This window comes from Acipenser ruthenus, chromosome 9 (assembly GCF_902713425.1).
Source record: "Acipenser ruthenus chromosome 9, fAciRut3.2 maternal haplotype, whole genome shotgun sequence".
In the NCBI taxonomy this organism is placed as follows: Eukaryota; Metazoa; Chordata; class Actinopteri; order Acipenseriformes; family Acipenseridae; genus Acipenser; species Acipenser ruthenus.
The window spans coordinates 33,314,761-33,329,502 of NC_081197.1; the positions used below are offsets into that span (position 1 = coordinate 33,314,761).

At 38.3% G+C, this 14,742-nt stretch overlaps 1 protein-coding gene across 3 annotated transcripts in view; it reads left to right on the forward strand.

Annotated features, from left to right (window-relative positions):
* The first annotated feature begins 2,137 nt into the window (after positions 1 to 2,137).
* The window catches only part of LOC117406212 (interphotoreceptor matrix proteoglycan 2-like), a 40,862-nt gene continuing 28,257 nt past the window's right edge, over positions 2,138 to 14,742 (forward strand). For 2 of the 3 annotated variants that reach the window (XM_059029858.1, XM_059029859.1), the window contains exons 1-11: positions 2,138 to 2,218; positions 2,468 to 2,554; positions 3,278 to 3,502; positions 5,792 to 5,958; positions 6,314 to 6,339; positions 6,433 to 6,456; positions 8,853 to 8,885; positions 10,308 to 10,357; positions 12,801 to 12,868; positions 13,566 to 13,727; positions 14,498 to 14,556. In XM_059029858.1, coding sequence (XP_058885841.1) covers positions 2,476 to 2,554; positions 3,278 to 3,502; positions 5,792 to 5,958; positions 6,314 to 6,339; positions 6,433 to 6,456; positions 8,853 to 8,885; positions 10,308 to 10,357; positions 12,801 to 12,868; positions 13,566 to 13,727; positions 14,498 to 14,556 — 893 coding nt within the window. In that variant the 5' untranslated portion in view covers positions 2,138 to 2,218; positions 2,468 to 2,475. The remainder of the gene's footprint in view (positions 2,219 to 2,467; positions 2,555 to 3,277; positions 3,503 to 5,791; positions 5,959 to 6,313; positions 6,340 to 6,432; positions 6,457 to 8,852; positions 8,886 to 10,307; positions 10,358 to 12,800; positions 12,869 to 13,565; positions 13,728 to 14,497; positions 14,557 to 14,742) is intronic. The other variant, XM_059029860.1, reaches the window with a different exon arrangement.

Consider the following 14,742-nt stretch of genomic DNA (forward strand, 5'->3'; position numbering starts at 1 on the left):
ATCCAGATAGTGTCCAAATGGAAAGGGATTGACACAGCGCGGTCTTGTTGTCTTACTGGTCTTTATATTAAACTGGTCACAAGGAGGCAGCTTGTATAGCAATTGGAAGGGTGCACATTAAGTCAAATAGACAAATACTTAAATTAGCCAATTTAGTCCCATAATTAGAAATATTATGTCAAATTGCTATTCCATGCATGTGCTTTTTGAATGCAAAGAAAAGGATCACAAGGAGGCGTTAAATCATGAGTAGAATAAAATATAATAGACACCCAAATAATATATTTTGTTAAACAATTACTTTAAACACCTTCATTTAACAACATTTTAAGAAATGCAACGTGTCATCAAAATCAGAATAGCGGTTTCCAAAACAAAGCCTACACTGCTGGCAATGCATTGCATCAATGTTGCCAATGAATGTGAAAAGAGAGCTGAAATGCAGGTAGAACGGGATATTCCTCGTGGTTAACATTTTATTTATTTATTTATTTATTTATTTATTTATTTTACTTTTGTATTACACAACATCCAAAAATCAGGCTTTCATGTCCAGAATCTTTGGAATTAAAATGGGTAGAATGTTCAATGTTCTTTGTGCTGCCATCAAACAGGCTCTGCTAATATGTCGCACGAATGGGTTGCACTTGCACAGAAGTGGATCAAATGTGTAGGATATCTGCATAAGAACTGACTTAGCCTGTGTCTTATTAGTTTACATACTTTGAGTTTCTTTGAAATGAAACAACAACAATCCAATCAAGGCTCTTTGGAGTAGCCCTGCTGCCGAAGAAAGCACACATGGTAATGTTTGCCTTGTTTTACAATGACAAGGTTAATCACTAAGGTGAGCTGGGTCGCAAGATTATCTGTACTATAAACATAACAAGGGTAATAGCACGTCTGGCAGGCTGCTTTTAACCTCCAAGCATTGCGTTTGTGTAGGCTTATTTGAACTGGAACTCAACATGTGAGCATGCGTGCAGGTACGCTCTAAATGTTCCCTTTCCTGATCACGAATGAGTTGACGTGTCTGTTGCCATACATCTTGGATAATCGTTGTATGCATTTTAAATAAGTTATTGGGTCACCTTTCAACATCTTGACCACCATACGAACATCTGACTTCTATTAAGTTTGTGATAGATACATGCTTATGGTAACAATTTCTTCAACCCATAGGTGATGATACACTCGAGGTGCTCTCAATGACAATACAATATGTGTTTAGTATAATGGTTCTTCCACCAATTATACATTCAAAACATATACAGACATCAGAGAAGGGTGCTGTATATAGGGCAGCAGTGTGGAGTAATGGTTAGGGCCCTGGACTCTTGACCGGAGGGTTGTTGGTGCAAACCCAAGTGGGGACACTGCTGAGGTACTCTTGTACAAGATAATTTACCTAGTGCTCCAGTAAAAACCCAACTGAATAAATGGGTAATTGTATGTAAAAATAATGTGATATCTTGTAACAATTGTAAGTCACCCTGGATACGGGCTTCTGCTAATAAATAAATAATAATAATACTCTTTGTTGGTGAACCTATCATGTTCTGTACTTATTATTATCTGTAGTAGTAGTAATACAGCAGTAGTACAATTAGATAATTAGGAAATGGTTTACTTCCCAACTACAAAATCGAATGCATTTAAATTACAAGATTTATCACCTGCATTTAATTCAAATGAACCCAGACGTTCAGACGAGTTGAGTGTCGCCAATGCAATAGTCTATGCAATAGTTTTCCACAAATGCATTTTAACTATCTTCGTTTAGCCTGTGTGTGTGTGTGTGTGTGTGTGTGTGTGTGTGTGTGTGTGTGTGTGTGTGTGTGTGTGTGTGTGTGTGTGTGTGTGTGTGTGTGTGTGTGTGTGTGTGTGTGTGTGTGTACAATGGAAAACGTAAGCATCAACTTGAATGTATTACCCAGGGGAGTTTTGACACTCCGCATTCCAACAAGTAACATACTAAATTTCAGTTACAGCAATTACTTAATTGTATTTTAAGCGTCCTTGTGCAATCGGCAGGTTTGTTAACTACATGACGAGCTACTTTAAAGAGATTAGCAAAGAGGATTAAAGTTAAAAAAAGAAAAAAAAATCTAGGCAAATCCCACATGCCTGCTGTATCCGCGGAGCTGTCTTTCAGCACCATTGGCGTTACTTTGCATTACTCAAACGCATTGAAATACGCATCAAAGCTAGTGAAGCGGTAAGTTAAATTAAATGTGCGTAAATATGTAATGGAGAATGACTAAATGTACCAAATATGCCAACATGATTATATATATATATATATAGAGAGAGAGAGAGAGAGAGAGAGAGAGAGAGAGAGAGAGAGAGAGAGAGAGAGAGAGAGAGAGAGAGAGAGAGAGAGAGAGAGAGAGATGCTTTATGAACAAGGACATTAAGCCATGCTGCAGTTACTTTATCTTTTAGCCTCTTCTGCTTGTTTTTTCAGGATACAAAATGCTGGATTTTTACTGGAAAAGTTTTCTGTGTGTCTTAGTTTTCATCGTAACGAGAGGAACTCTTCAAGCCAGCACGGGTATTATTATTATAATTATAATAATAATAATAATTATTATTATTATTATTATTATTATTATTATTATTATTATTATTATTATGTGTGAGTCTACGTGTATGCAGTATTATATATTAAAAACACCACCGCTGCGCTGACTTGGGAGGGGCGAAGATGAACACACGCTGTCCTCCGAAGCGTGTGCCGTCAGCCGCCCGCTTCTTTACACTCTGCAGACTCACCGTGCAGCCGCCTCAGAGCTACAGCGTCGTAGGACAACGCAGCTCTGGGTAGCTTACAGGCAAGCCCGCAGGCGCCCGGCCAGACTATAGGGGTTGCTGGTGCGCGGTGAGCCGAGGACACCCTGGCCGACCTAACCCTCCCTCCCCCCGGGCGACGCTCGGCCAATTGAGCGCCGCCCCCTGGGAGCTCCCGTCCACGGTCGGCTGTGGAATAGCCTGGACTCGAACCGGCGACGTCCAGGCTATACAGCGCACCCTGCACTCTAGCGAGTGCTTTTACTGGATGCGACACTCGGAAGCCCAAAAACATTGTTTTAAAGCTGTATCATGTTGTCAAAGAATACAAATTAATCGTGTTTACATGGACAACAGTCCAGTTTAATAACATCATTTTATAAATTAAACACACTTTAGTAAATTGTACTTTGGCATGAAGACTATATAAGTGCTGTCCTCATGTGGCAATATATAGCCTATGTAATGGTCTATTCTTCTGTTTCAGACATCAGTCCAGAAATACCTGTACAGCAAGCACAACATGGGCAGCTCCAACTGACAGGAATTTTGGAAGGACTTGTTCCATTCCCTGATTTAAAATATAATGCGAATAAAAGCGCAATTCCCAGAAGAAAACGCAACGTGTTGTTTCCCAGTGGAGTTAAAGTTTGTCCGCATGAAACTGTTCAACAGGCAATAACAAACCATTTGAAATATTTCAAACTCGGAGGTAAGGGATCAATGCATCTTTTTTTGTTGTTGTACAAAATACAATCGATATGGTTAAGATCTTTTGGGGCGATTTAAACTTGATTTATTTATCTTCAAAACTGAATGCAGACCAGTCTGGTTTTCAATGCAATGACATGTGGTACAGGACATGGTGATACTGTGTGGTTGACGTTACAAATCCTACAAAACGACACACATGCTACATTAATAAGGAAACACTTAAAAGAAGTAACCCATAGTTAGCGTGTTTAATACTTCATGTACGTAATTTGATTCTACATCATGTGATTAGCTCACTGTTGTAGATAGTGTATTTGTACACTAGATTTAGGCCTATAAACATTGTTATAGGCCTATAACCTGAACTCATCAGTGAAACTGTATCTTAAACTCGTCAATGTAATTTACAACACATTGGGAATTATGTATGTATTATATAATATTATAACTGGGAGTAACAAAGAGATGTTGTCAGAATCCTCCTACTGGAAGTTATTGCATTGCTCTTTTTAAATGTCTATTTATTCTTTAATTTAAAAAATAAGTATAAACAAGCAGGTCCTTTTTTTTTAAAGAATGCAGTCTTTATTGATGTTAAAGATCAACAATTTGATGTGGACAGTTAAATGTATGTGTATTCAATATTTCCATTAAAGCAAGAAACTTTTAGGGTGCGTGAGGTGGAATTTAAAGATCCAGAAATTCTGGGAGGAAACACTGGAGCCGACTGGGGAAAATGGTTTCCAAAACGGTTGGTTTTGAGTTAGTTGTTTAGTGTGAGGTCACTAGAGTGCACTCTAGTGGTTGGGAATGAAGTTCAATGTATAAAGGTGCTGGGATAGGGCAGAGTGTTTGGAGTTGAGGATGAATAGGCTGTGTCACAGTCAGTGCTATAAGAACTGTATCTCTCCCTAGCCAGGGTATCCCTGTATTATAAATTGTTATTAAACTTTCTTCAGCCCCAAGCTTCCAGTCTGGCTCAGCAATATTTTCTTAAATTGACAAATACTTAAATCAATTAAATATAATTAGGGCAATTGCATTCAACTTAATCATTTAGAAACCGTTTGATAAAATGCTGACAATTTCCCCATTTTCTTTCCTATATGCTATATATAACTAATAAAAAGCTTTTTTTGTACTGAAAGTAAAATGGTTCTTTTAGGTCTAGTCAGGTACACCTGTAAGTATGTGCTCAAGCTACTGGACTAGTTACTTGTTCTGATATTGTAGGTATAGAGCAGTATCACCCCCCCCCCCCCCCCCCCACACACACACACAGACTAAATGGTGCAGGGAATGTGTGTCTTTGCAAAGTAACCTAAACCTTTCCTTGGTTGACGTATTTAATGTGTTTTACAGTATCCTCTTGGGTCCCTGTATTATAAGAAGAACTGACTTTAATAGTGAAAGACGAGACCCTGGAGCAGAGGGGCAGTGAAATAGATCTTTCTTTTCTACCCGAACAAATGAGCAGTGAGAAGCTAAGCACAAGGGATTCACAAACAAAAGTCTTTAGAAACTGAGGAATTACAGTAGTACAAAAAGCTATATCATTTTATTTAGTGTTAGATTTCATCTCTAAATGGATGATGTCATTTTCATTCATAAACCATACACTGCATAATTTGTCTGGTGAACCTAGAATGTGTGATGCCTCTGTTTAAATGGTTACTACGTCCCAGCAACAAAATAACTACTCTGTGATTATAGGAATCAGACCTGTCCATTTAATTGATCCAGGGACTACTTAAAGGTTACCATAAGGAGGGCATTTGCTCAATAAACCCAGTTATGGCCAGCGAGCCTCACTGTGCACCAGTCATAATTTGATTTAATTAGGAATTAGCCCAACCATGATCCAGCCTTACATTTCTAGTGGCATACTGCTCTGGGAAAAGAGTGGATGAGCGGAGATTTGAACCCACAACCACACTGTAACAGCCAATTAATGTGTAGGTGCTGGTAGCCAAGTGTAAACCAAGTGACCTATTTTGATGGAAGTTCAAAGGCAAATTATCAGCAGCTACCGACACCAATAATAAAGCACAAAACCCCAACCCACAAGCAGATGAGAACTTGAAGCATATACGGGGGCTTCTGTAAGTAAAGGTCAGTATATTAGTTCTAGAAACAAAAATGCTATCCCTCTTCCATAATTTTAATATCCGGTATCTTTTTGCTTACACATGAACCCCTGGTCATAAGAATACAACAAGTGATCTGGTACAGACAACATGCTATTCTGAATGGTACCTCTCTGTATTCATTGTCTTCTCTTATCTAGTGTGCCAAGAAACTGTGTGGGAGGCATTTAAGATCTTCTGGGGCCGACTTCCTGAACGGGATGAGTACCAGCGCTGGATGAAGCTCTGTGAGGACGGGACCATGAGCATGTTTGAAATCGGCACCAGCTTCAGTCAGTCTGAGGAGCACCTTCTTCTGGTCCAGAATGTAAGTTTACTGGCCACTATTCTCCATGGTTTTACTATAGATGAATTAGAAATATTCTCTGTATTTCATTTTGAATTTCTGTAGTATGGTTTTTCAGTTGAGTTCAAAGTGTTTCCAAGATTCTGAGTAAACAATTCATAAATAATGTAAGGATGCAACGTACATGGCCTCCTCTGTGCATTAATAAAGACAAATATATATATATATATATCTTCTGGCTGGTTCATAGTTTTCAAAGTTAAAGCCACAGAAACAAAAAATATGTAAATGGTGCTTTGTATATGCAGATGTATGTAGATAAATGAAGTCCAATTAAATTCTCTACACATTAATAATGCTCATTTATTTTTTTCAGCGATTGTCGTTGATGTCACAAAACAGGTAATGAGAACTCTATATGTGGTCTTTTCCCATAATTGTACTTGTTCTGGCAATATAAGTGAGATCTATTTCAATGTGCTCTCTTTCACCCAGCCCTTGCCCTGATGGTTCATGCAGGTATGTGAGACTGCCTTTTTGTGTTTGTTTTGTTTTTGTGATTTTAAATGGCATAGCTGTCTGTAGTAACAAAACCAAAAGTAATGCTTTTTATTAATCTCATAACTGTATGTTGTAGAGGGTGTGTGACAGTGGCCAAGCCATGAGCACAACATAACTGAAAGGCTTTGATTTAATTTATTTCAGTTAGACTACAGAACTGATTAAACTCAACAGACATAATATTAAGCAAAGTGATGGTTCTGGCAAAGAACTCACTTTAACCACAGATCAAATCATGTGAACATCAAGCATATATCTTCCAATATCAGATCAAATCGTGAATCCAATAGCTAGTATCTTATTTGTCCTTTGATAAACAATACGTCCAATGATCGACATGGAAAGGATTTATATCTTACCTCAATCCATTACGTCCCTGCAGTGCACCAGAGTTTGCCTCCTCCTCCCTAGCCTCCCTAGCCTAGCCTCCCCAGCTACCCTGGCCCCCTGCTCATGGCTTCCCTACGGTCAGCCTCTTCACTTATCTGCAAGCTAATTTATGGACATGGCTACCTCGAAAGGCAAGGCCAAAGGCCAAAGAATGTAGTGTAAGCTGTATAATGTAGTCGTGTTGTCTAGTCTATGTTTTAATAAATAAGTTTCCTGACTGAACTTAAATGTGGAGCCTCTTATGAAGGGGGGCCTGGTTGCAACTGATTGGTTAATGTGGGACCAACAGGGAAGTGTTTCAAGATTATTGTGCAAACCATTAAGAAGTTTAAAAGTGCAACAGCATGTTCAAATTAGAGGTCTTCATGGGTCTACCCGGACCCGAGGACCCAAGACCCGACCTGTACCAAACGGGTTTTTGGGTTCAGAATTGTCATGCAACATCAGGTCGGGTTGGGTTGGGTCTGATTTTGTTTACTCAGTAATACACAAACTGTTGATTGCTATTAAAGAGGCTCTCTTTGGTACTAAAAATCATTGTTTATAATTCATGTTGCGTGGATTGGCTTCCCCCAGTAGCACATGACATGGCTTGCAGAGCGCAGCAGCAGCAGACACGTGACCCATATCGAAGGTGTTTCTTTTAGATCATTCTTAAAAGTCAGAGTAATGGATTTGTTTATGAAGGACGTGAAAGAAAAACGAATTCCATGAACAAAAGCGCACAGAAAAATGCAAGTCTGCGGTGTGGGAATCATTTGTTGTTATTGTGGCCAAAGAAGGAAAATACATTTTGCAAAACACAAATTTTACATCTCAATTCCATTTGCTCTTGTGTTAAGTTTGTAATAAAATCACGTAGTTACGAGATCATACTTCAGTTCATTTGATTTTCAGATAATGTATTAATCTTTGTATCTTTTACACAAACATATTATATATTTAGTTTTACAGATTTCCAGCTTGACTGGAAAAAAACACTGCTTTAATATTGTATCTAGTCAGTGCATATACTAAGCTGGGGAAAGGAAAAGTGGGCCACTCTTTTTTCGGGCCGGGTTGGATCCGGATATAATAACAAGAATTTTATATCGGGTCGGGTCGGGTAAATAATTGTTGGTTCGTGGTCGGGTCAGGTTGATTAATTTGGACCTGTGAAGACCTCTAGTTCAAATACAGGTGCATTAACGGCATGTAGTTATGCTGTATTTAAGCTGTAGTTACCATGTATAAAAATGTACTACATGCATTCTGTGATTGTGAGCATGGAACTCCATAGATGAACAAGACGTGTAACAGGGTGGAGGCTGGGTGCGAACCACAAAACCCAGCAAGCGACCGTCTAAACCACTTTGCAACAGAGCCAGGCTTCTCTGCAAGTGTAGTTATAGAGCTTTTAAGCTCTCACAGACAAGGGTTCAGGAAAATGTGGAACAGCAGTCCATACACAGCCCTACCTGTTACACATACCTTTAATAAAGTACATTTCCTGGTCATATAATTTTGTTGTAAGTACAGGTATTACATAATATGACAAATGTGTAAATACAGTGTAGCTGCAGTGTAGTTAATGTACCTGTATTTTAAAGTGTACAGTATCCTCACTTTCTGTAGAACCATATTTTTTATAAGGTCTGTCAATAAGTGAAGATAATAAAATATTAAGTAGGAAAGAAAGAATTAATCTGACAGAAAAAATGGATAAACAAAAATGACTCTATATATAAATAGAGAGAGAGAGAGAGTGAATGGAATGGAACCAAGCTTAAACTTTTCAGATAGTAGACGTCAGAGCTTTAATCCAGTTAATTGGGATCTATGAGGTTCACCTCTGTCTGACTGTAACTTATTCATAGCTTAATGCTAATTGATATCCTCCTGAAAGATTAAAAAAACCCACTGATTTTAGAATCAATGCATTTATACTCCTCCCTGTTTCTGCCACCCTTTTGTACAATCTCCAGTCAACCCACTAACCTGTGGCATCTCTTGTGCAGGTAGGAAAACATAACTAACATCTGGCTCACAGAGTTGCTACTATCGCTCCAGCCCCTCAATAAACACCAGATTCTTGTAGACCAATCCCATTGCAGCATATACAGTGGTAGCCAAAACCAGCTATAAAATTTCACCATGTGCCTTTTAGCAATGCTCTGACAAACTGCACGAGTGGCCTCAGCGCTTCCTGCTGATTTGTTGAATGCATTTTCTGCTCCCATTTTCCACCTGTAATCAGAAAAAACAGGATTGCAAAGCTGTCACATGTTTGCGTTGTCGCACAACGACAGTATGGTGACAGGTAAATGGCTACCACTGTACAGTGGGGAAATTCACAAAGTCGTTCGCTCAAAAGAGTAAGGAGAAAAACACCCATTAAAGCTGCAAAACTGAGTCATTTAATTCAAGGGCTCATAAGATGTCTATTTCTAGTTTTGTAACATTAAAGAGTATTTTTCTCTTTTTAGAGAAACAATGTGCACAAGGACACTTTGTAGTGGAAGGGTTTGTGAATTTCCTCCAGTGGCATAAACATGTGCTTGACAGCTGTGGCTGTAGCTAGTTTCGGCTACAGGGTATACGTAGAACTATCAAAAATTAGAGAAGGTTGATTATTACTCTTCATTTCACCAAAAATAGTATATAGCCCCATTGTATTGCCATTGTAGTGCCACTACATTGTTATTGAAATCACTTGGTCAGGGTTTCCAGAAGCTTAGGAATGCTTTCAGAATGCTTGGCTAAGCTTTTTTACCATGCTTAAGCTTGGTTTTAGTTTTTTTTTTTTTTTTTTTTATATTACCGTGGTGTACAGTAGCATGGCAGAGGCATGGAGCCGTAAAACAGAAAATCATGTCATGTGATCTATAGTGAGCATGTGGCTGCTCTGCAGATTGCTCTTTAAAAGTTGAATGGTGAAGAAGTACAACAGATAAAAACAAAAGTTCCAATCCTTCAGGGTGTGTTGGAAAATTACCACAATTACATCCCAGTCTGAGTTACTCCTGGTTTTAGATCCCAGCCTGAATTATGAAACAAGCTAAGGTGTTCACAGAACTGCCTGTCAGCTATTGAAGTTCATAAAAAAAGATAAATCGGTTGCTAAGTAAAACTGTTGGAAATGCATGACCTACGTTTCCTTTCGCAAAACAACTGTGTTCCTTGGTTAATAATTAGTTTGAAAGTACTTGTGTGGACAGTTTTTTCCCATTAAGATGAAATCAGAATCCAGAGATCTTATTGTAGTATCACAGGTTTGTTTCTAGAATCCTTTTAAATATTGAATAGGCTACAAATATTTCTCGCGACTTGAAAATGTAGCCTCGCAATGAGCCCTCTAGTGGTGACTAAAGAAAGTGACACATTTTTGTTTACACCCTAAATAGGCCTAATGTTTTTTTTTTTTTTTAATCTCTTTCCAGCACACAACCAACAGCCTCTACGGCTGAACTTGACAATACTACTCGAAGAGGTTGGTGCAAATCTTTAGTTTTTTTTTATAACTTTATTCCACTACAGGTGATCCCAATAGGTTGCTATTATATATTTTCTAGTGAGAGGGATATTTATCCACAACATCTAAATGAGCTGCAAAAAGTGATTATAAATAATTTGCTAATATAATGTTTTGCATGACTAAGGTTGAGTTGAAAGCAATTTAATATCTAGTCTGATCTTTCCAATCAGCAGCAGATCAATATCAATGAGATCTCACAGTACGAATTTGAATACTTCATAACTCCAGTCAAAGTGGCAGACTGTTAGCACAGTCCAGGACAATTTGTCTAGTGAGTCCCTTCTGGTCTTGGGTACATCCCAATAGATTTCCATATAAGAAATGTTTTAATTACTGGTGAAGCTATTTAATTAGTGAGCTCTATTTTTTTCACAGTAAAAAAATGCTTATTTTACTGCATTTATCGGTCTAAAAATAGCAGGCTATTTCATGATTAAACATAATATTTATTAAAGCAGAAAAAATGCCGTTTTTTCAAAATGAAGCATTTTCCCTAGAGTAGTTATATAACAAACGTTCCTTAATATTTAAATTTCTTACCTGAAAAAAAGTAAATGCTAAATTGTTGAATATTTCGTTTTTTGATGTCCATCTTTTAAAGACATTCAATTTTCACCATCGGTGAATTATCAAACAAAATAAAAACATAAATACATTTAAAAATAATAACAGACATGTGAAATGTCCCATTCTTGTACTGGACAGAGCGATTTGTAGCAAAAATATTTTCGATCTTTGATGCAGCTGGTGTCTTTCATTGAAGACATTTAAAGAAATTGTGCAGCTCTATGCAGTGTGTTCAATCATTAACCGGAAGCAAACTGCCAGGTTCTTAAGTGCAGTGTAACAGGTAGTGCGTCAATAAGGAAAACCTTTGCTGGATTTACTTTTAAGTGATATAAAATATGTATATTTACACTATTCTTTCAGAAATGGGAATTTTCACGGGGAGCTACATATTACACAGTAATGGGTACATTTCACGGAAATCTGTGATAACCGTGAACAATATACAGCCTTACTAATTAGTTATAGTGGGGTTGTCTTTTTGCAAAGTGAGTACTGAAAGAGTGTATATGCTTTCATTGTATTGTAACTGCACTTGTTTTTGCATGGTAGGTATATATTTTCTAGTGGCCCCCGTGCCAAAACTGAGTCTTCTCATTTCTGAAGCTCAGTTCTGAGCTCTAAGTGCTAGGCCATCTCTGGTCATATATCTTGAACAAGTCCAGCAGCTATGGCAGACAGAAATAGTTTGTAATCCGGATTAGCGACACTCTCTTGTTGCCGGTGCTGCAGGGTTTACCTAGTCTGCAGAACGGAGGTGGCTGATAACTTCATGTTTCACCTCAGAGCATTGAAAATGGTCTCTCATTTATGGGTCCAGTTATAGCCAGGCTGGATGATAAACAAGCTTTAAGAAGTTGTTATAAAAAACTTAAAGTGGTTCTAACTAACAAAATAATTTTAGAAATACTACCTGTAATGCACATGCAATAACGATATACAGTAGGTCTCCCATGTGCAATTTGAAAAGAAACACATGTTATACCAAGCGTGCATTTTCAATGTAAAACATTATACCTGGTACTACTCTGGATTAAAGAAAGTTCTAAGTTTCTGGGCCTTATTCTCAGGAAATCTGTAACACTTGCACTTCCTGGATCCTTTCTCCTCAGCAGGTCTTCAGGTTCAAAGCATCATTAAAGGAAGCTGCTGGTTAGTAGCGGACAGGAGAGAAAGCCCTGAAGGGATGACGATCATTTTTCTCCAGGTGAAATGACCCAGGAAGTGCAAGATAATCTGAAAGAATATTTGGCAAAAAGACATTTCTTGAACCTCATGTAGTACCACATTTCATGCTTTAAAATGAAAACACATGTTTGCTAAAACATGTTTTTATTTACAAACCGCACATTTAAGACCCATATTGGGAATGGATGTGCAAGATGGGGAACATTTATTGAAATATTTTGTTAGCTACAGTCACTTGACTATAAACTGGCTAAATCCGATTTACATAAAGGAAGTGACTGAATCACGTAACTTCAATGTACCAGTAATTGTAACACTATTTTCTGTCAGATCATATATCAGTTTAAAGAGACAAAGGCTGTTTCATTTAAGTCCAATGGCAAGTTATAAAAAAATAAATTAAATCACTTGCTTGACAAACAAATGCAACATTATTTGCTTTTACGAGAAGCAATACATCTTTGGTAACAAAGGTGGACAATCACCCCGGCCAACAAAACAGTATTTGTTTTTCTCGTCAACAAAGGCCCTTAGATCTCTGGCCAGCAAATGCAGCTGAATTAGAAGCAACTCTCTCTCTGGATTTAAGGATTCAGTTGGGTGTATCACTACCAGCTCCACCATAATGTGTTTCTGCCTCCAGACGCAGCAGCAAATGTTTCTCCCACGCAGATGGTCTCCGTTGAAACAATCCCGTCCAGTGAAGACAGTGTAAGTGAGGAAAATGAAAGTAGTGTAAGCATCAGGTTTCATTCTTCGTTGACCTTTGTTTAACCCTGTAGTTAATGCAATGTAGGAATGGACACACATTTATATGTCAACTGTGTGGCCTCTTTATTAGGACCTGTGCCTAATATAGGGTTGGCCCACCATTTTGCCCGCTCACATTCTTGACACAACATGGCATAAACTCCACAATGTCCTGAAAGGAGTCCCGAGGGACGTCATTAAAATTTCCAGCAATTGGTAGGCAGAGGATCGTAATGATAAATATGCCGTTCAAGCTGGATTGAGATCTGGGAATTTTGGCGTCCAAGGCAGATACCCGTAGTCTGTTCCATTTGCACATAATTCTGGCATTATTGTCATGAGAGTAGTCATTGTCACCAGGGTACAAGTGTGGCATTGTTGGGTGGACTAGATTGCAGCGATGCTTAAGTAAACTGGCATTCATACCAGCAGAACATGCCTCACACCAGGGCGATGCCAAATCCAATTGGGTAGACAAACAGTTTACCAGCTGGGTGAAAACAAAGTCCCAGCCATAGCAATAGCAGTCTCAATAGATAATTTTTATTATTCAATCTTCAAACATACCAAATATGACAGTGACTTCTTCCCTGGTCCTTGAAGACCAGCCTGTGATCCAGTACGAAGTTCTCCTTGCTAATTCTTGTCCTCTTCTCAGATCACGAACGAGATTGTAGATGTCACAGAGAGACCAGTGAGGCCCGTTGCAGAGCAGGTGGTGGAGCTGAGTATTCAGCTGACAGGAGAGAGTTACAGCGAGGATCTGGAGAACCCTGACAGCGTCCGCTTCCAGGACCTCACTAAGCACTTCATCTACGAGGTACAGCTTTGTAAAAATCTCATTTGTAGTAAAAAAAACAAATAGCTACAAAACTTATTAAGGGTTTTCAGTCTCAATATTAAGATTTTTCAACCATCAGCATATCATTTACCATTTTACAAAGTGTAGTTCATTTATAGTTGAACCTGCCTGGTCCGACACTAATAAAGAATAGTCCCATTGCAAACCAATGGCATGCTATACAGAGACTTTAAAAACCAAAATGACCTTTCCCTTCTGGTTATACAATATCATGCTTGTAATCATTCTGAGGGGTTGCTTTAATATTGAGTTTTAATCATTTTTCTAATGGGACTAATGAATCCCAGGTTATGTTATGCTCAGGTAAAGCAAAACAATTTTTTTTATTGTGGTTCATTGAGGACATGGGAAAAAAAGTGTTAAGTCTAGATTCTCAGATAATCTTGTAAGCTCGACATGGGTTTTCAATCAGCACGCCCCCAAGGATGAAGGGAGGAGCCAGGGTATATAAGACCACTGGGAAAGAAGAAGACCAACACAACCTGTTTGGCAAGTCATCGAATGATGATGTGATGAGGAAATGCAGAACAGAGCATGCTGCCCCTTCAGGGTTCTCGTGAGAATCTGAGCTGGGATTTGTGGAGCACAGCAGGCCAAAATCATTCATTTCAATCATATCTGCACAGAGCTGTTTGTGAGAGTATTGTGAGTCATGCAATTATTGGGAACTTCTACAAACTAATGGGTTTAAACAATAGTCAAATGTTTTCTTTTTCCTTTCTTCTCAGATTCAAAATGCGTTTCAAAGGTTGCCAGGGTTCAAGAGTGTGAATGTGCTTGAATTTAGGTAAGGGATTTTGAATCCCCTAGGAACTGCATTTAAATTAAAAGTGAAACAAACATTTGAGTGTTCAACTTCTAGCAGCAGTAAAAGCCACTGGTGAGCTATTTAGTTAGTCTGTGTATTTCAAGATCACATGAAAACTAAACAAAATACATGTCACTAGTCCAGATATGAAATTTAAGAGTACTT